Genomic DNA, 22,868 nt, shown 5'->3' on the forward strand with positions numbered 1-22,868 from the left:
GAAACTTAATTGCAAGAACATTGTCATGCATGCAAATATGGTTTTCCTTTTTTAATAAAGAAAGGCAAATATGAAGGTTGGACAAACAGAAAATGAAAGACAGAAGAAAGATAATGAGGTTCCAAGGAATAACAATGAGTTGCGTAAGAATTATTTTATTCATTATTGTTTTTTTTTTTTATTTTTTTTTAATATTTAAAAACGAAGTTTAAAAGTTACAGCAATATGGATAGACACATTTCTGTGTTTAATTTATCGTGTTTTGACATTGACCTTTATAGTATGTATTCTGCCAGGCGATGGTTTCAAGTAAGTATCTTAATTTCAATTAGCATGTCGCTTGTAAAACTGTCAGTCAACATCGACAGTTTAAGGACTTCTCAATTTACATGGGAATCACGTTTACGTTACCCAAACTGTGAGTGTTCTCGTTCGAGAAGCGACGAAACGCACGTAACAGAAGTCGTGCAGGTCAACAATGAGTAGGATCCGGAAAACACCAGCCAAACGGAGGACTTCACATTATAATCCATAACACCAGCTCGACTTAAAACTAAAATTGTGTGGTTGTGAAATTGCGATTGCCATAAAGCATGGAATTTGCTCACCTCAGCAAGTTGGCTAGTTATATTTTCGTAATGGAATTTGCGATCTTTATTCCAGGTGAGTTACGTTTCTTTTCTTTTTTTCTTTGTTGGAACATGGACAAATGTTGATCTGCACTCGGTGTTTTTCGATGACGGTAGTCATTTATCTTATCACGTTAGGAGCATGAATGTTTTTTTATTTTCTTTTTGAGAAAATAATTTGTTATCTGATCCTAATATCTGAAGATTTTCCATACCTGAATGTATGAAGTGAAACATATGAATTTGTATCGATTCTAACTAAGTATTAAATTCCCTATGGAGCGCTTCCAAAAGGGTATACACTCATATCAATAAACGCCTGTATGGAAACACGGAAAACCTGTCTACACCGAGCGCCCTGATAAATGTCTTATTCGTGCATCTATAAACTGCAACACCTGCTTAATTACCTCAGCCAAAAATGGTGTGTGATATTGCTTGATGGGAGTTAGATAGTTACCCTATAGAATTAAGCACTGTAAGCAGAGATCGCTTTGATCTTCTTAGAAAAATCGGGAAGACGAAGGAACCTCTTTCCTTTACGGGATTTTTGTAGGTAAAATTGAAAAATCTCTGATCTCTAAATACCACATATATTTTGAAATCTTTTTAACACCTGCTTAATCACCTCGGGTGGAAATATTGTGTGATATTGCTGGGGAGAACTTAGATAGCTGTCCTACTATAAGTACTATGATAGATTGTTTTTCAAGCCGTCGATACGATTAAATATATGATTCGTTTACAGGCTTTTGCTTGATTTTAATCCCTGTTTCTGGGGGATATGAATTTATGTCAAGAGTTTAAAGAAAGACGCCGAAGTAGTCTTTTAGCTATTTGGTTTGCAAATGAGGACTGTCGTTTAATTCATTTGGCATCGTTGCTTTCGGCAGACAACAATAACAAAAACCTGAAGTGTTCGCTGAAACATTTAAGCTCATTTAAGACAAAGTCATTCTTGTCAATTCCATAGTTCTCACAGGCCTCTCGGTATGGGATTCACCTCTTCTGGCCGTCGAGACTAGGACCAAATATTGTGAGCAACGAAATTCTGAGAACGGTGCATTATTCAGTCAGTAACAGAGGCATACTAAACAGAAATCTGAATTATGACATTAATACGGGCGGAATATTTCGAACAAGTGCAGTCACTTTCAGAGAGGTAAACTATAGCGTAAGTAATGAATAATAACCTGCGCAAGTCTAAAACTTGAAGAAATTGTACGACAGAACTCTAGTGACAAAAAGTCATTGTTGGTACTGCTCTGCAGCAAAGGTAAGCTATAAAATTGGGGCTTAAACCTCTCACTTCACAAAAAAAGATCCAACAATGTTCAAAGTACGTGATATAATGGCCCTGTTCATCTTTCGCAAGGCGTCAATCTCTCGTGATCCATTATCATCATCATTATCGTAATCATTAGTATAGATCCTAGTAATTTTGACGTTAAGCAAGAAACAAAGGTTCAGGGCTCAAATGGTCGAACGCTACCCGTGTACGAGTAACACGCACAAAAGGATGAAAAATTACGTTCGATACTGAGAAATCACTTTCTCAAACTCACTCATAGTTCATGAAGAGAAAACAAAGGAAATCACTACCGTGAAGGAGGTTTAGAAATGTGATCTTAGTTATCATAAAATTTTGTGAACTTTTGCTTCGAATTTTTCCAAGAATTATCAATAGTTTGAGAAGCTACATCAAACAGTCGAATGAGTGTTTCCTCCTATTTCCAAACACTTCGAAGTTGGTTAAAAAAAACTCGGCTGCGACTCGTTTTTCCAACCTACTTCTCTTATTTGACGTTTGACGTTTGACATTTGACGTTTGACATTTGACATTTGACATTTTATTGACATTTTCATACAAGAAATGATCATAATGTTGTTTCAAAATGCTTTAGGATGTAGTTACGCGGAATGCCCGCAGGGCAGGCCGTGTCTAGGTTTCGGTCGGATATCTTTTTTTTTTTCTTCCTCGTAGTCAGAAATCGCCACATTAATTTATGCATTAAAATATGCCTTCCCCTGGTAGGGATGTATTGTTCTGATTGTCTTCAACAAAAGCAGGCCAATCAAAATCTATTATTCGGGCACATATCACGAGAGAGGGGACCCACTCATCCCTTTCTGTGTGACGTCAAATTATCATTTGATTTATTCATTAAACCTTGATTAAATTCTGCCCTCTCCCGGAAGAGATTTATTGTACTGATTGTCTTGAACAAAAACAGCCCAATCGAAATCCATTATCGGTACATATATCACGAGGGAGGGGACCCACTTATCTCTACCTGTGTGACGTCAAAGCAAGTCATCATTTCGAAAAGTTGTTTTTGTTCAATGGCGGCCACATGTATGAATTTAAGACTCTGATCTGCCGTTTTCAGAGAGAAAACAAACCTTTTTCAAGCAGTAAATCAAAATAATAACTTCTACGTAGTACTCGACAGTTGAAACGGTGGAAATTGGGAGAGTTCACAGCAAAGAAACTCCGCTTTAAAAAACAGATCGAATAATCAACGCGAAGGATTAGAGCTAGAAGAGGCCAGACCAGTTCAACGGGGTCATGACGTTTTGCATAATTATTTCTGGTATGATTCTTAGTGACACAACGATAAGTATCGCGCAATATATCTGAATAAAACCATTCAGACAATTATTTCAATTGCCAAGGGAGGATAGTTTTTAAATATCTGCGAAACATACAATGGGGAATAATTGGGGCTACATTAAGCATTCCGTGTAATGCTATTAGAGGGGCATCTTGTTTAGTTTAGTTTTGGTCTAGTTTTTATTTTCTCTCGAAGATACTAGCTGATCTTAGCTATTCAAAAATTCGACTGGAAATAAAGGTTTATGTGTGTATGTAGGTAAAAAAACTAGCGTCATTGAGACTACGATATTTTTGATAACAAGGCTTGTTTTCCCCAGTTCCTGCAATTATCAGTAATTCTTGATCTATTTTGTGCTATACTTTAGGATTACAGGGGCGTGATTCTTCGAAGTACTATGTAACCTACTATACAAGCAATGATACATGTACCGGAAATCAATTAAAAAACAAATGCAGAGAAAGAGTAGCACGAATTGACGACCAGAGTAAGCTTAATGCGGTAAAAAATGTCCTCAGAGACGGAGAGGAATACTGGACTGGACTATGGTGAGATGGATCAATTGAATTCATAACGAATAGTCATAGTTTAAATTTTGCATATAGGATTTTGCTATATAGTGAGCTTATTCATTGTCAAAATTATTTTTAATACCTCTCGGATTAATGCCGTTCAAGTTACTTCATATTGTATCATTTTATGACAATGATTAACCACGTTAATTTATATTATAATTAATATTAAGACACGCAAACGGTGGTACCGTAGGCACTGTTTCATGCGTGCTAGCGGCACAACATTCATTATATAATTGCTATGCACTCTAGACGAGTGTTATTTCGTGAAACCAACTCATAAAGCTTCAATCAAGGTACAATGTAGGAATGAAAGAATCTCATTTGGCTGTTGACAATGATAACGTAGGCTCTGTGAACGATCTAGTTAATTGAGAAAATCCAGTTTCATATATTTCAGTCGAACCCTTATTAAGCGGTCAGCTATTTAGCCGCCACCCCTCTTAAGCGGCTAGTTATCAAATTCCAGAAACTATTATTAGTGTAATACTGTAAATAAAACCCTTGTTGCATAACCACGTCTATTAACTGGTCACAGACCACCCTTTTGGCCATCCTGGTGAGGGTTCTCGTATTGCTTTTACCCCTATTAAACGACCACCAAGAATTTAATACAGGAAGTTTGGCCTTATTTTGTAAAAGCTGATCGTGCCAGATTTGAGTCCTGTAAACCAAAATCATCATATAAATCAGGAAATTATCTAATTTTATTCTTGAAGCTCTAAGACATACTAAAAAAAAAAGAGAAAATTCAAGTGTGACTGGACTAACTCGCTCTTTTACTGATGTCCCAGTGTGCAACTTGTTCTCCAGCAAGGTGGATTTTGTACCACGTGACCGTTAGCTGCAAAGGGCCAATTGTGAAATTTTTAAGGGATATAGAATTCGCGCAACAACTGCAAGTAAAACTTTGAATTTTTGAATAAGAGGCTGTATGATGTGAACAATTAGTCCCAATCCTCCAAGTGAGTTGGTACTCAAGTAAATTGACGTTTCTACCACGTCTGCCACTTGGCATTTCCTCGAGGGTGGCCACTTTATAGGGGTTCGACTGTATTGTATCTTCTTCTATTATCTATTTTTATTCGTTTTTCAAGTGTTTCTTAACATCCTCTTGATTTAGAAATAAGCAAAACAGATGCAAAACAAATGCGTTATGAGTACAAGCAAAAGCAGTTATCAACTGTCCCACGACGGATAAATGAATTTCTTTTTTTTTTCTTTTTTTTTTTTTTTTCACTTTACAGGTGCATTAAAGCAGATGCGTTACCACATTGTTGCTGTTGCTGGTTCCAAAAAGGCAAAGAGTGCCAACCTCGTCCTCTTCTTTTAAGCATTCTTAGTTCTTCCAGTATTTTTGGAACAGCGTTAGCAGAGCTGAGGCAAGAGTTGATGTGTTTTGTGGTTATGAAGAATAAAACAACATTGCATGGAAAGCAATGTAAGGGCCCTGAAGAGCGTCGTTATATCTGCGAACAAGGTAAGACTGGGAAAAAAAAGAATATGATCATTTTGATATTATTGAGCGTGAAGTATCGCGTTTCATTTTTGGATGACCATGTTCAGGTACTAGCTGTGGCCAAAATCGCTCTTAAACCATTCAGTCATCTCATGTACTAATGCTAACGAAAGTATAACGTCCGGGGAACAACGAATAATTGGGCATGTTATAACTAAAAGTAAACAAGTCTAAAATATTAAAGGACAACTCAAAGGATGACATCTGTACTCTTTTCCGTCATAATGCATTTTATCTAATTAAGAGTGACCCCTAATTATAAGCAATTTTTTTTGTGCCCTCTTCAATATTTAATCCTTGCTACTCAGCTATCAGTCATACCAGTTAGTGAAGACCCCAAGTCAATGCTAGAAACTGGTCGTGGAGAATGACTTATGCAATTGATGAACAAATTGAGTTAGGTGACATTTTTACACTCACCTTGACCAAAGACCATCTACAATTGTTTTCTAATAGATACACCGAAGCCGCCAGAAACCACAACGTGGACACAACCAACTATGACCACATCTTCTCAAGTAACTACAACTACTGAAAAGGTATCAGTTGTTATTATTCATTTAGCCATATGGTATACTTTCGTTCGATTTTTAAGACATAGCTACCTACTTCCTGTAGACTCATCGATGCCAAATCCACTTTTTTTAAAACATTCATGTGGGAGAGACCATGCTGACATACTGACATAAGTGAACATAAAGGAGATACCGCCCCCCCCCCCCCCCCCCCCTCACGGAAAATATCGGTAAGTTTAAGTTTAAAGGGGCAATGCCAACTATTTTAGCGTCACTTTCAATACGCTCGATTGCAAAAACGTTGTCACCTGAACAGCATAAACCATAAACGAGCAGACCCAAAGGCTTTGTGGGCAGTGTTTTTACAATAACTTCAAAAGGCCGTTGGGTCTCATGGATTATGGTTAATGCTTTTTAGGTGACAACGTTTTTGCAATCGAGTGTATACAGAAAGTGTATTGGAGAAAATTTTAAAATAAGGTCCAGTTTTGTTTGTTCAAAAAGGAAATTTTCTTTTATAGTGCACAGGAGATAGTATTAATTACCTTTAGCTGCGAATGGGTAGGATGGAAAGGGATTGCAACTTGACCGTTTCCTAGTTTTGGAGAAGCCATGCTTAATTTTACCCAATTATCTGAAAGTGCACTTATGTAAAATGCTTTGACACTGGCTTGAAAAACCGCTAAAAGCAGACGTTTAGGTCTTCATCGATTATGATAGAGTGAAAAGGTGAAACAGTGAATTATAAAAGTCAAAATTATTTAAATGCTAGGTCGTCATCGATTGTGATTAGGTGAAAAGTCGCAGCAATGAATTATTTTAGTCCAAAATTATGCAAATGTGCTTGGCGTGCGAGAAGACAGCAAATTAATAAAGGGAAGCGTAAATGTCAGGAATATCTACGTTGTCATTCCCTGCGTTGGGATCTCTATGACAATACCCCGTCGTTCAGTGTTTTGTTACAAAACGTTTGCTTTTCGAGCCAGTGTCAAAACATTTTACATATTTTAGTCATGAAATCCTGGCTTCAATGTTGGTAATGTTTTTACACTACGTACTAATTTCACTCTATTTCGCTTTTTTATAGCTACAACACTACAACCTTACAATATTACAACGTTACATTACAGAGATAAAAGCTCTCGACGTAACAAACAAAGGTTCTTTACAGGTAAGGAAACACTGATTCAGTTCTCAAATTTGCGAAAAAAAATTCCAAATAATTCGTGGTGTCAGTTCACATAACATAAATACTTTTATGTTAAATTTATTTTGATTCCCCCCTGGACTGTGAATCCTATTTTAATACTTGGGGTGCATGATGAACGTTAGCATTTTCTACCTAAGTGCTTTACTGTTTAACACTAAAAGATACAGACACTACAAGTGAAAAAGTGCAAAAGTTATTTCACTTTATGAATATATCTAGAAAACGCAGGGGACAAGGTTTGCCATATTTTAAATGTTCACAGTTTCAAATATTATCGAAAACCATAACTGAATCGATTCACGAACAGTAATGTCACTTAAAGTCGTTGTATAAGAATGTCTGTTCTTATGCCGAGGAATTTTACATGTCATTTTTGCGATGTCAAACTTTGGTTTGGGGCAAAACGTTTATTTCGCGACAAAGTTAATTTACCTTTTACCGAATATCCTGTGTTATGGAATGCCACTGTTCCAAAATCGCACAATATATTTATCCACGAAACTATCCGATAACAATATTTTTTATCAATTTGATGGCGGATATAAATTTACAGTGCTATTAAGTAAACTGTAATCAAGGTAAGTATCTCCCTAATATAATTTCGTGTTTTGCAATCCTCAGAATGCAACTAACACCACCGTGAAACTTTTCAAAGAGCTGAAACAAGAAAAGCTGAAAAAGAACGATATCAATGTTTTGTTAGCAACTCGGGAATTGGAGTCATTCGCCACTAAGTATGGCAAGGTGCATTACAAAGTAAATGAAAGCAGCGTCATTACCAAACACCACTACGGTAAGTCAATGGCAGTGCTGTTAGGATACAGTGCAAAAAATTGGACCACTTTTACATTAGGTTTACATTGGCTTGCATTCTCTAGCTTTCTCTAGCGTTGTGTAAGGAATTAATTTATATTCTTTATTTATTTAGAATGTTTATGATTAGTTGGATAATTTTTAGCTAAAATAATAGAGTAAACCTTCAACAAAAACCGGTTTTGTCACCTCAAGAAATGTACAATTTATTACTGTGAAAAGCAGGTTTTGGTCAGTCTACTTCACCAAATTCCTCCCTTTTTCCTCTTATTCAAAATCTTTTCTAATAACCGAAAAGGGCTAAAATAAGTGGAGAAAAAGAAAAGAACAAACATCTTTAACGACTATTCTCCTACACACTAAACAACAGATCCAGCGCAAATAAACTACTCGTTACGCAACTGTTTCTAAGAATATTCTCGTCCTAACCAACTCGTAATGAAAATCTACAAGGGCGCGTATCCGATCATCTATTGAAACGCGCGTGGTTATGTAACAAAGGGAAAACAAGCAGCTAGTTAAAAATCAACCACAGTTACAGTTATCTTTATTGTAATTCATGTTTAATTGAGTTTTTTTCTCAGCCAATTGGAATGATAAATGAAAATCTTGCGCTTGAACAGTGCACCTTCATAAATCATTATTTTGCATAAGTATCTGGCCATTCTTCCCGACGTTCCAGCTCAACATGGCGGATTTTTTGAAATTGTGACGACTTTCAGATGTCACACTTCATGGCAGGTTACTCGTACACGCGGTTAAGCACAGACACCAATTAGTGTTTTTAAGCGATTTTCCTTGAGTTATTCTGATCTCCCAGGGTGGTAAGGCCGAAAGCGTGACGTCGCGACCCACAAAGAGGGAGCTTCACACGCCTGAAAGGTCAGTGTCTCCACCTGCTAGTCTCGCCTTCCATTACCTGGCTCTCTCCATTTCATACGAGGGACCAGCGTAACAGTAAGAAAAGACAAACTCTTTATCAGTTAATCAATATCTAAAATAAGTTGACGTAAACTGAACATTTCCTCATTAATCCTCCAGCAATGAAAATCCAGAAAGTATCAGCCGATCACAAGGATGCGGTCATTTTCTCTCTTAATGAAAGAGAATACTCAGCTGATGAAGGATGGGCGAGTATTTCCATCCCTTCAGCAACGTTTGGAATGAAAGGTAAACTACAACTGTCGCTTTGATGCTATTGGGAATTATTGTATAACAACTAGTACTACTTTTTGTGAATCGCGTGTGAGTTAGGCTGTGAAATATGTGTATCTCAACGTAATTTCCAGGCTTGACAAAACGAGGCTAAGTAACGAGAACGAGCGATAAAATAAAGAGACGCCTTAAGGTGATCTTCTTTCCAGAAAAAGACAACCACTAAGTTATTAAAAGACAGTGCATGGTTTGTTGTAATGCGATATTCTTCTGTTGCTAATATAGTGATTGAACTTTTTTCCTTAGAAGCTGTTGTTGTATTCATGGTTTATAATGACATCAAGCAATGGGTCCCGGATGAAAAGCATGTCAAATTAGAACGGTAGGTTCAAGTGATAACTAATAGTAGATTAATTTTCTGTGGCAAATTAAACGTACTACTCTCGGACGTCCAAGCAAGCCGTGATATGATAGGGATAGGCGAGTCGATAGAAACCCTTTCCCTGGAATTTTTCTGGGTTACCGTTTGAAAGGCCTTTGTGTTTCGCTTTTGTCGACGTCCAATATGACAGACAAAGTTTCGAGGGGGAATTGAGGAACTTCCTCTCCAGGTTCTTCACGGACGGCGGCGAAGACCCTAGCACACGCTGCGTGGACCCTGCGTAGAGTATTGTGTCGTGTGACACGCACTTGATTTTGGTATCTATCTGGCAGCCGATTTCATCCCGGAAAAAAGTGTAGCGAAGACGCTGGCTCCAATATACTGTTGTAACCTGTGTGGTCTTTGCTGCCGCCGGTATTTTTAATATCTAGAAGACCTGGGAACGAGGTTGGGAATTGGATACGTTTAGCATCATTCCCTGCCCCTTGCACGTCTAAGAGTTAACTGTTAAAAAATTCCAGAGAGGACAATTAATATAGATTCTAGAAAACCTTTCTATTTAAGTATAGTCAGTTTTGGCTTGCTCGAGGCTTGTCTTACTCTCTCACGTAATCCGTTCCAGTTTAATAGCGTTACAGTATATAGTATTCTTAAGGATCCGTTTGTATATAAGTCTTAAGGGGATTAGCTTCTAAAGAAACGTAAACTGTGGTGCTGTGTTGGTGGGGAAAGAAAACAAGTGTTTGGTAATTTGGCAACCGTAAAGACATTCGAGTGCTGTCGTTTCGAGCATTATTCTTAACTAAGTTCTGCCTTCAGTGATCGAGTCATAACAAGAAACAAACTAGGGAGCCGATCTGGTCTATTGTAACAGACGTTTGCAGCTCCCTTCTTCACAAGAAAGGCGGTCGCTATAACTATTGATCCCAATAATGTCATTTTAAAGAAATTTCTTGAAAAAATATATTATCAATTAAATTAAATAATTAACGAAAAAGGTTGGTTTAAGGTGTGCGCCTAAGTTTAATTTCTTACATTTTGGTGTTCGATTAACAACTTGGGAAAAGCTGTCATACTTTTATTCGTTTTATATCCGAACAAATGCGCCGTTTCCTGTTCAGGTGGTTAATTAATCTATCAAATTTTATGTTGAACTGAAATTTGATTGATCATCAAGTATCAAAACGTCTTCATACTTTTTACAATGGTACCGTCAGTTCACTACTTAACATCTTTAATTTTTTTAATAGCAAAACGTCTACAAATGATACAAACCTCGAGTTACGGAGCCGTATAATTTCTGGAAGAGTGGACCCTACACCAGTTGGTATTCTGAGAGAAAATGTTACAATCTCATTTAGTTACGATAAGGCAAGTTACCTTTAGCCAAATAAAACTTTAAAGTAGCATTTACTGGTAACACCTTGAGATAAAATATTTTAGAATAGAGGAAAATTATGTTTACGTTTAAAATTTGCTTACTTTAAATCTCTAGGAGTCGAAGCAGGTATTCAAGGCATACTGTACTTTCTGGGACTTTTCAATCAAGTAAGTCGGGGTATTATTATGCTGAGAAATACATCATGAACAGTTCAACTTGATATCTACAGTTGTTCACACTAGGGATGGCAGATATTTTATATTCTAGTGTTATCGGAAATAAGGTGCCGTGAAACGTTATCCTGGTAGTGCCCTAAGCAGAACTATTGACAGGCTATGTTGATGATTATTTTGTCCAAAATATTCTATTATAGTTTACTTCAGGAAGTGCAAGAACATTTTTACAATGATTTTAGTTTAATTTGATTAAAAAAGGAACATTCTTTTAGGAGCTATGAAACCTAAAATGGCTAACATGAGATGGCAGATAAATTAATTATGGCGTCCGTTTCAAGTCCCTTTGCGTCGCTTGACCCCATCAGGACACTTGATCAGCATGCCTTGGGAACGGTTCAACAGCCGAAATAAATGCAAAGAAAAGAAAAGAAAAAACAAACTTAAAACGTGAGAAAGAATTCCATGTACCCCCTTCATCCTCTGTACAATGCTTATATAGAGAGCTGTGTTAAATTTTCTCTAACGATTAAGAAGTTTCTCAAGAAATGTAAACATTGCACTAAAAGTTTTTACTTTCTTAATTTTTCAGTTCTAAATTGAACGGTTCTTGGTCCAACAAAGGATGCACGTTGGTGAAAATAGTCAATAATGAAATCACCTGTACTTGCAATCACCTGACTAACTTTGCTGTTCTCCTTCAAATTGGAGAAAACGAGGTCAGTACAAAATTCTAAATTCTAGTCAAAAACGTGTTCAAATCCCATAATCAACTTGGTATTATCAAAGCACGCTCGCACGGTGGAAAACTTGTCCTTTCATTCAGGCGGTGACTAACTTTCGGGAACCAATTGCAAACGGTCTATTAAAATCACTGATCGTTTTACATGAACCTCCGCTAATATTATTATTCCATAAAATGCACTTTATGCAAACATTATACATTGGTGAGACAGGAAGAAGACCAGGCGAACGATTTCTCGAACATCTTCAAGACGTTGAAAGAAATGACAAGGATGCATGTAAACCAGTCGCTCGACACTTTAATCTGCTTAACCACTCTCACAAACACATGGTAGTCTGTGGAATTTCTCTTCACCGTGGTAACACAAACCCTCAATACTTTTGAGCAAACATTCATCTTCCAAACCGGCTCTAATTCCCCTAATCCACACGAAATCAACGAAGCCTTTTCATTCGACTAATTTATTCTTGTTTTCCACGTTACCTGATGCTCTTACCAATGGCGTAACTCCACTTCCTTACAACCCACAATTCCTTGATTTTCTTTGAAGAAGGGCTAACGTTCGAAACATCAGCACTCGAATCTCTTTACAGTGGCCAATTTACCTTTACTTACCCCTTATCCAGTACAAAATTCCGCTACTTTGGTATTCAGCGCTGGACACAAACAGTTAACAGAAAGGAAAGCAACGAAAGTAGCAACAACTTCGAAAACCAGAGCCAAGTAGCAGCTAATGCTATATAACGAAACAGTGTTTAACTGAGCAGACTTTGAATCTGAATAACGCTGAGATGACAATATTCACAACAATTACCAGTAAGTACTCCCCAGGACGATAATACAGTACATAGACTACTACAATTCCTTGGTAAAAATCGTAAAGAAATCGATAACTGCGTATGCAGTCGGTATCCTGATAATGGTCGAAAACGTTAGGTATTCTTTGGAAAACATTTCTAACTTTTCTTAATTTAATTAATTATCATTCTGCTAATATGCCTATTAAAAATGTCTCTCTCCATCGTTTTTAAAGGATGTTTCTTCAAACCATAGAGTGGCTCTTGAGGTGATCACTTACGTTGGCTGTGCCCTGTCACTTACTGGAGAAATGCTCACTATCATAACATATTTTGTCCTAATGTGAGTTCAGTACATAATACAAGCTTTCGATCCCCAAAATATGAGAAACTGTACCTTAAGCCCCGGCTAAACGATCTAACAATGTTATACAACATTTTTTAGTTCAACAATGTTGAAAAGCCGCCTAAACACCTAAACACACCGAAATGTTTGATCGAAAGCAAAACATTCTTTTAACAAAAAATGTTGAACACACGTCATCAAACATGAGGTGCTAAACGTTTCAACATTGTTGAACTAACAAATGTTGCACAACAATGTTAGATCGTTTAGGCGCCAGGGATTTACGTCAATCAAGATAAAAAGGAAACCTCGCTGTTTATAGACGGATATTACTGGAGACTGAACAAATGCTGATGATCATTTTGTTATTACAAAACGTTTTCCTTAATTTGCCCAGCCAATTAATAACACCTAATTTGTAAGATGTTTCGGTGGTTTTGTGGCTTTCTCTCGAATATAAAAAACGTAAATATAAATTGGCGCCCCCCAAGAGAATCCGCCCTCGCCCACCGTTCTAGATAAAGTTAAACAAAAACAAAAGTAGTCAAACAACTTGATATCGTTTCCCAGATGGTCTTGATTTATTAAATTTATGCCAAATTTAATTAACCATAATTCAACCCAGTTTTAATGTAGTGCCGTTAACGCAACTGCGAGGACAAAACAAATATCACCAAGGCCAAAGTAAACGTTGAATAGCTTTCTTCCATAGTCCAAAACATAAATCCATATATATAATTAGCTTAAAAATGTTTTTCTATTTTTTTTTTTCGCACATATAGGAATTTAAAACAGGAACTAATTCAAATACGCTTCAACCTCGTGGTTTCCATAGCGATGGCTCAAATTGCCTTCCTTTCCGGAATTGATGCCTCGGATACAAAGGTATGACGCAGCAGCTTTCCTTGGTTTAGACATTTAACATTTTTTTGTGTGGAAGATTGTTCGAATTTGTTGAATGAATAAAATAATTTCAGTTTTGTTACATCTTTTGATTGCCATTCACCGTTTGCTGTTTGTCATCTGCCATCCGCCCTGCCACGTCCGCCATCAGTTACCATCTATTAAGACAATCAATTAAAGCAAGTGACACACTCGGACATCAACCCACGGCCTGGCCAGTACCTTACGCATGCGCACAGCCATATCACCCGGGCAGTGGCAGCCATGGACAGCTGTTTCGGCCTTGTTAGGCCTCATCAGCATGGCATAGCCATCGGGCACCGAACGACAAGGGCCGGGTTGTTCGAAAGCCGATTAACGCTAACCTACGATTAAAAGTTAATCGAGGTTTTCATCTCGCTTTTTAAAAGTGGTTTTAAAGCCTAATTGCAAGCTAAAGGTAAAGAAAAGTCTAAGTCAAAACTGAGGGGCAGAAATCTAGAAAAATCGTTATTGACTAGTAATTAAACTTGAATCAAAGTTCACGTTAACCCAGGATTAGCTTAATCAAGCTTTGAACAACTGGGCCCCGAAGGCCGTGTAGCAGGCACCCTTTACTGCCACTCCCCGGGTGATATGGCTGTGCGCATGCGTAAGGTACTGGCCAGGCCGTGGGTTGGTGTCCGAGTGTGTCACTTGCTTTAATTGATTACCATCTATTAGTCTTCCGTCTGGCGTTCGCTGTCGGCCAGATTTCACCCACCATTTCTTTTTTCATGACGTAAAGTTTCAGGTAACAAACGTATTTTCTATAACTTAAATGTTTAACCTAGTGTTTTACTATTAATTTTAAAAGATTTCCAGTCCGCTTGTCCATATTAATTGTTTGCCTGCTGTTCAGGATGTCTGATAACAACTAACCAATCGCGCATGTGTGTCTCCAACAGGGTGTGTGTGTCTTTGCAGCAGCATTAATTCATTTTTTCTATCTGGTTGGATTTGCCTGGATGTTATTTGAAGGAATTTACCTGTACCTGATGGTGGTCAAAGTATTTAACACTGTAGTGAGAATACAGCTATTCTATGCAGTTGCCTGGGGTAAGTGTTCTTTCAATTATGTACCCTTTAAAGAAACTATACAATGTGCACTTTTTTACATAACCTGGCTTGAAAACGAAGGGGTTGTGCCAGTTTATAATACTTTTGTGGAAGGGTTTTTGTTAATTTTAAATACAATTTTGGAATTTTTCTGTAGCGTATGTTTTGTAAATTATTTTAAAATCCCTCAGGCGATGGATCAATAACTTAATTTATGTTTATTAACAGTTATTCACCAATACAGAGATGAATCAGTGTTATCGAATGCCAAATGAGTGGCTAAACATACTCTGTTAGTCGCTTAATCCGACAAATTTGGCCAAAGCCGATTCCAGGGGGTGAACAGCAAATACTGTCGGTGCATTGTTTGCTATATGCTCAAACTCGCACCTAGAGTCCTCAGGCTGTTTGGCCAGCGCTTGGTCGCCAGGAGTCTCTCCCGGCGACCAACCGCTAGCCAAACAGCCTGAGGACTCTGGGTAAAATGTTGCTATAACTTATGTTAACTGATAGTCTGTTGTTACACATAATTTTAACGGTTAGTCATGATTGTGTTTATGTGGCAAATGCCCTAATTGTATTGATTTTAAAAAATGCGAATTCCTTGCACGCTGATCCTGATATCTCTTTTTCTCACCGAAGGCTTCCCTGTTGTGATTGTGGTGCTATCAATTGTGATTGCCTCAATCCAAGATGGCGGAATATACAGCTATGTACATGGCGACTTGTGAGTGAATTATCCATTTTTCACTTCAAGTTAAGGTGGCCGAACACAGTTTGCTTGCGCTTTACAGATTCTATTAGTGATGCTATTGAGGACGGTGCCTACTATTGTTACTGCGCATACGTTCTGCGCATCGCGAGATAATTGGGTTTCCTATGGGTGGTGCCTACTAATACAAGAATATTTTTGCGCGGTTTAAAACTATACGGAGAAAGCAGAGCTTGGCAAAAGCTTTTGGTATCTCAAAAGAAAATTGGGGGTAACCATGCATTTTTCAGAGATAATTTAGCCTCAATTTAGGAAAAAATCCCATACATTGCTTTATATTTTGGCGCTTTTTAGAGATATTGCTGCTTAATTATCTCTGAACAATGCGTGGTTACCGCCACTTTTCTTTTTGGATTCCAATAGCCCTTGCTAAGACCTGCTTTTCCCGTATAGCCATAAACCGCATAAAAATACTTCGGAATTAGTAGGCACCGTCCTTAAGCGCGCGCTAGGGTTGTGGTACGCAAATACGGCGGTCGATAAAGTGATCCCTCAATTCCACATGAAATGGATAATAAAGTTAAGTTTTGGTCCTAAATAACTAAGTTTCTCGTTTCTGGACTCTTTTTCTTTTCTTTCCGAGCAAAAAATTCATTCACCAAGAGCTTTTGCATGCTTTCATCTTTGCCATGAAACCCAATCAAAGTCATGCATGCGCATTTGACCAAAAAATTGTGATTGGTTGTTTTCGTGGAAATGAACTGTTTTCTAAGGAACCGCTCATTAGAATTTCGTGACATTTGGCATGAAAATAGTTCCCTAAAAGCGTAACTCGCCTACAAAGAGAAACCTTAATCTAACAGAGGGTATCTTCACAAAACATTAAAATGCAAAATCAATATTTACAGGAGATCTCTCTGTTAAAATTACATGAAAGTAGTGCAACTGTGTTGGTGTTTTGTGAGTTTTTCTGGATACAAAAAATGGAAAAAATCTAATGAGTACATTTTCTAAAAAATAAAGGAAACCTACTATTTGTGGACGTTTCATAGTTCGCTGTGTTGCCATGGAAACGGTACTTAGCTTAACAAGACGTACGAAAATACATTCCTTATCAGTTAGTCTTACACTAAACCAATTTTGGGCGTCCAGAAGTACATAGTTTCCAAATAACGTCTTCTAACGCCTGTACGCTAAAAAACTGTATTCGGTCACCTTAAAGTTTGAAATTTTATCTAAAATGAAATTCCTAACTTCGATAACTGGGGAAATCAAAAGTTTATTTCCTACCTAACGTCTCGTCGTTTTTAAAACTGAGGCTACCATTGAGGAACATAATTATTTCTAATGTCCATTCTACGAGTAGTTGCAAAGTGGTTGAGACAGGAGGGGATCTTGTTGGGAACAGCTGAACAAAAATTGTGTCGCCCTCTTCCGAGAATTATTCTACTCAACAAGAGTGCCTCACCACAATTTTCAAGTACTAGTGTCTTGTTCTTACGTTTGTAAATTCAGGGTCTTTTCCTATTGTAAAAAATGGCTTCGTTACCCTACTTGTTTCCTGTTTCTATTGTAATTAACATTATCCTCATTATCATTCTTATTCTTATTCTTATTATTCATTATTCTTATTATCATTATTATTCTGTAGTTGCTGGGTTTCCTTCACCAACAACCTGATTTGGACCTTTGTCGCGCCTGTTCTTGTGGTATGCTTGGTAAGATTTTCTTCTTAATTTTCTGTTCTAACTTTTTCTCAAGCTAAATGGCAATTTTACCCCTTGGCAATACAATCTACAATGTTTTCGTTACATTTTGCGTCACCAAAAGCTGTTCATCATCAGCAGTTTGACCAGTGGCTTCTGGGTCAAATTACTGATCATGGTATTTTAAAAGACAGCTATGACGCAGCTCGCAACGAGTTACCCTGTATCTCATAATTTTACCCAGGGTTCTCTGGAACAGCGTTCATGTCGTTCAACGACAATCGTAGCAACTAACTATAGTCAATAATTATTCGCAGGTAAACTCAGTCATTCTTGGTTTAGTGTTACGTGAAATTCTAAAGATGAAAAACCATACGAGGTCTGAGCTGGAAAGAGTGAGAAAAGGTTGCAAGGCATGCGTAGTTCTGTTCCCTCTTCTTGGAGTGACCTGGGTGTTTGGTATTCTGAGCGTGACGGATGCGGGTCTTGTGTTTCAGTACATCTTCACCATTCTCAACTCGCTACAGGTACATTAGTTTTATTAGACACTGCAAACTTTAAAAGACGCAGGAACTCTATAGAATTCTCAGGGATCTTAGATAAATTCATGCATCAATAAAAGGAAGGAGTCGTTAGGATATGGATCTTAACAAGAAAGGAGGTATATTACGAATTTAAAATTTTATCCAAACTCAAATTAATTTTCCAAAATTACTCGAATGGTTATAAAAAACCGTTAAATGATTGCCTATTTATGTTTATTTACCAGGGAAATATCCACTTCAGCAGGGCTATTTTAAATGCCGAGAATCCGGTATTTGAGTTAAGTTATGAATAGCGAAAACGCAACTAACACCAACAATACACATAACTAGTTATTAAAAAGGATGAACTGAACACGGTAAAAATTCGTTTTCCTGTTAACTAACTAAGACTTAGGTTGCCACTAATCATGTTTAGTTTCAACATTAGCAAGTCTCGTAACTTTTATTTTTCTATTATTCCAACCAGAATTTACAACTTTAATGAGGTCGTGGATGTGGGAGAGATTGGAAAGAAGGCCTTATAAATTAAAGGAATATGAAATCTAAACGGGAGTCCTTCACAGACTGGGTCAATGATTAACAATTAGATCATGGGCTCAAAATTTATATCACGTGATAGTTCATGAGTACTCAACATCACGCATAGAGATCGAGAGTGAATGATCTAATTGTTTTAATATAAATCTACTAGTCGTTTAAACTTAACAACAAATTATCCAAATTCTTTTCACGAGCACTTCGAAAACCCTTTTGGTTTAATTTTGCTTTGACAACGCACACTGTTACGCTACTTACTATCTACAACAGAATAGATTGTGAGTAACGTAGCCAATAAGAGAACGGCATTGGCCGTTTTTATGCTAGAGACGTTAAAGTTGTCTGGTATAAAAACGGGACGCATAAAAAATAGACCTAAGCTCAACTTCACTCCACTTTCTGCCCCGAGAATTGTTCAAGTTCTTCTTGGCTGCCATGTTGTTTAAACGCTAAGCCTCGATTTCTAACTCATGCCAGTCGTCTGTGGACAAGTCAGGGCTAAAGTCGTCTGTTAAATGCGTCTAAAGGACGCACTTAACTAAAGAAGTTAAAGTCGTCAGACGTTAAATGCGTCTGTCTTATTTACCGTTTTTATACTAGACGTTAAAGTCGTCCCGAGAAGACTTTAATGTCTCAGACGAGTTCAACGTCTCTAGCATAAAAACGGCCACTGACAATAGAACGTGCTAGTAGATTTATGCTAACGAAATTTAGAACATCTATGTGAACCTTTTGTATTACTCAAACGTCAGAGATATGAGCTGATATCAATACCGCGTAGTATATTTTCTATTGTTATTTTCCCTCAGGGCTTTTTCATCTTCATATTTCACGTGTTAAGAAATGGCGACGTACACGCAGAATTCGATCGCAAAAAACAAAAGTGGAAAACGTCGAGGAGTATCGCATCTTCCAGCGTAGCTAAGCAAAACTCAAGCGACATGTGGATAAGCATGGCAACAAACATTGTCACAAACGAGTTGGAAACCAGAACAAACGAGAGCACATCTCGACCAGCGAGTCATCAAGACAGTCCAATTGCTTTAAGTAAACAAAGAAGCATAACTCCTATAAACATGTGATTATTGAACTGTAAACGGAACTTAAAACTTGCTGTAGTAAGGAGGTATAACCGTAGCCTACACGCTTTTACTTTTAACTAGTTAATTAATTTATTTATTGATTGATTGATTGATTGATTTATTTATTTATTGATTGATTTATTTATTTTTTTATTTTATTTTATTTGCCATAAAAAGTAAATAAATAGCGTATGCGCCGTTGAACCGCAGAATATACCAATTTCGATATATTATATTTCCAGCTTGGCTGCGAAGCTCTTAGAAATAAAACATAAGAAATCAATTACTTATCTCTGAACCACAATGTAATTTATTTTGTTTTATTCCCCCAATGAATGAATTGTCACCATATATCTGTGGCTTTTGTAAAGGAATTTAATTAACACCCGACTAACAGAAGGGTGTTGGATTCTTTATCCTTAAAACGAGAGCTAAGACGATGCGTTAACGAAATGAGAGCACCTTTAAAAGCAATTTTACTTGTTTAAATCGCCGGTAAATTTAGCTCAGAGAGCGTAGAAATTATAAGCAATTTTTTTAAGTAACTATTTACATTCATAATCCAGTAAGGGCTAAAATCTCAAAAATTTGCATTGTTTGGAACTGGTTACGTGACCAACAATAACCGCTTATCGAAGTGACCCTTTTTTTAAGCTAACGTCAAGGAAATGCATTAATGCTTTGGTACTGTTTACACAAGAATGCCATGAGATATTCGTGAACATAGTAACTGAAAAATATGTTGGGAACAAAGTCAGCTCTCCAGCATGGCAGCCATACAATTCCTTATAAATTATTAAAATCTCTCCATTTGATGGTGCTGCTTTCAAATTACGGATATTTAACAATTTTGATGTGTTCTGTATGTTTCTTGCATCTTCAGTATTTCATTACCTCAATAATTCATAAGCCCATTGACCTATCAAGTGGTCGATAAAACATCACGTGGGGTGACTTTATTTCGATAAACCTCCTCCTCATTAGTATCCGGTGTTTTTTTCGTATGCTAATTTCCAACGTTCACAAAAGCATAATTGTTATGAACTCTATTGACACACGCTTTTCCAGGAATGTTTTTGAAGCCGTTCAAAAAACTCGCAGCACGTGTTTTATCGGGTCTTAATACTCCTGCTCGTTTTTTTAAACATTACTTAAACCACCACTACTAATTCAACATTACAGGCGTCAATGTTTATCTTTTCACCTTGCATAAGCCGCATCAGTTAACTAGAGTGGAAAAAATTGCTTACTAGACTGGCACACCGATGCCGAACAGTAATAGTAATATGCCTCATAACTTTTAACTGCAAACTTGCCTAGTCCCTCTATGGCTTTCTCCCAGGCCCTCACAGTCAATTCGTTTCGGTGACGTATCCGAGGCGAACAAGCGGGGAAAGCCTAGACAAAAACAGACTGCGCATGCATTTGTTTTATTTTTAAAAGTGGTAAACTTTACGGGTTTATATAAGATGTTGCAAACAGCGGTAAATTATGGTTTCAAAACCCTTGTGGTTGCATGTGTAATTGTAGATCGACTGTTGCCATCTTTGCAAACTTGCAATCTTTAGCTCTTGTGACCCTATTCCGACGGAGCAGTATGTGGAATGTTTTGCGCTCAAAACCTTCGGCGGAGATGGAAACTGCAGTTTCAGAGCAGCTTCGCTGATGCTATTTGGGACTGAACAGAATCACATAGAACTTAGAGTCCGTACCATTGTTGAACTTGCGCAATACAGTTTTTTCTACTTAGCTGAAGGCGAGGTCATCACTAGAATGGAAGCTGAGATGGCAATTTTGAATGCCAAAGCTGTCCCAGGTTAGAATTTTCCCGCCTAACGGAAATTTTCTCTGCAAGTGAAGAACTTTCATTTCTGTAACGGCTGTTTCTTGTAATTCGTTACAGTAAGCTCAAGATGTGAATGTTCCGTTCAAGTTCATTTTATTAAAGGCACTTGTGAACTGAATTTTGATTCAAATTTGATTTTGATGCCTAGTTATTTGACAATGTGTAATTGAAGTAAAATATCGTTTTAAAGCAAGCTTGGGAAGGGCATAATAGACTTCAGATATTCCAAGGCATGAGTGTTTTTTGGCGTTGCTGAAACCACTGGTTTCCATTGTGTGCTCAATTTTGCTCATAAAAGATGTCACTGGATTTTGTTTCAAGTCAAGTGGTGATCACAACACTAAGAAATAGTCCACTTAGTCCTTATTCCCAAATGTTTCGGTAGAACACGCCGATAAAAAAAAGTGTTCAACATGTCACAAGCAATTTGCTTATTATTTTCCCACCAGGGCTGAGTTGCTCGAAGCATGGTTAGCGCTAACCATTGGTTAAGAGGTATTAAAACCTATAGGTTGTCATCGTATATAATACGGGCTAGCGCTAACCATGCTTCGAGCAACTGGGCCCAGAACATAGACAAAGAACCACTTCTCACAAGTACTAGCAACTAACAACTCTTATATACTCGAAAGAGACTTACCGACCGAAGCATTTGCGTCGAAAATGAGTTCGAACTTACCATTTCTTCCGATTTTCCCGTCATTGCGCGAGCCGCTCAACGTGAAATTTCGCGCCAGAAAAATTGAAACATTTGTCTCAATTTCGTTCGGACTACGTGACCGACCCAAAACGGATTGACCGAGATAAAAAAAAAAACAGCGAGAGGCATATGGACTAGGCAAACTGCAAACCTGACCGCAAAACTCCTAAGCTGTTGAAAAATTAATGATAAAATATTTTCAGTATTTCGAGCTTCGCCGTTGCTTCAATAAACAGATACGCCTAAGCAAAGTTAATACCTCACCTCGCTTTCAGCTGCTTTTCTCTAAAACATTCAGTAAAGGTAAATTGTAAAGCTTATTAAAAATATGTTGACCAAATGAAAAACTGATCACTTATGTCCTTCTCTTTTACTGGTATAACCTGATTCTCCTTTTCCCTGTTCATTTCTTTTCTATTGTAATATTAGTTTATATATTTATTTATTTATATTTATTTATAATATAGTTTTTTTTCCGTTTCCAGCATGTTATGTAATTTATTGTAATTTTTTTTTTTTTTCATTATGTTCTCGTGCTCGTCTTGTCCCGCCTCGACTAACTTTGTGGCTATTTGCGGGACAAGCAACTTATATCATCATAATTTGTAAATAAATTGTTGTTGTTGTTGTTGTTATGTTGTTTGCCTGTGTTTTATTTAATTAAGAAAATTATGCAAATCGAAACACCTTGTAGTCATACCTATAATTTGTTCGCACCGTTTTATGGATGAAACTTTAAATATATTTACCAAAAAGGTCATTATAAGCAGTTCAAGGTCATTTGCAAATTCAGTTTATTGTGTGGATTTGAAAAAGCTAATTTAAAATCCGCTTAAAGGTTTTCACTAGCCAGGAAACATAGGACTACTTCAACTTTCAAGAGGACATGTCAAATCCTCTTCAAA

The 22,868-nt window shown here is 37.2% G+C and overlaps 1 protein-coding gene across 2 annotated transcripts; it reads left to right on the forward strand.

The window, feature by feature from the left end:
* Positions 1-317: 317 nt before the first annotated feature.
* Positions 318-20,913, forward strand: LOC146450588 (adhesion G-protein coupled receptor D1-like). Of its 2 annotated transcripts, XM_085100221.1 has the most exons (18): positions 318-663; positions 3,612-3,792; positions 5,067-5,299; positions 5,795-5,877; positions 6,941-7,024; positions 7,685-7,856; positions 8,918-9,046; positions 9,338-9,413; positions 10,664-10,784; positions 10,909-10,961; positions 11,560-11,686; positions 12,746-12,852; positions 13,638-13,740; positions 14,685-14,835; positions 15,478-15,562; positions 17,199-17,265; positions 17,571-17,780; positions 19,145-20,913. In XM_085100221.1, exons 1-18 carry the CDS (start codon positions 594-596, stop codon positions 19,415-19,417), a joined length of 2,325 nt encoding a protein of 774 aa, XP_084956347.1. In that variant the 5' UTR covers positions 318-593; the 3' UTR covers positions 19,418-20,913. The 2 variants fall into 2 exon arrangements, with proteins under 2 accessions (XP_084956347.1, XP_084956348.1); XM_085100222.1 differs by lacking the exon at positions 3,612-3,792.
* Positions 20,914-22,868: the final 1,955 nt, after the last annotated feature.

Source organism: Pavona decussata, unplaced genomic scaffold (genome assembly GCF_977016875.1).
Source record: "Pavona decussata unplaced genomic scaffold, jaPavDecu1.1 SCAFFOLD_439, whole genome shotgun sequence".
In the NCBI taxonomy this organism is placed as follows: domain Eukaryota; kingdom Metazoa; phylum Cnidaria; class Anthozoa; order Scleractinia; family Agariciidae; genus Pavona; species Pavona decussata.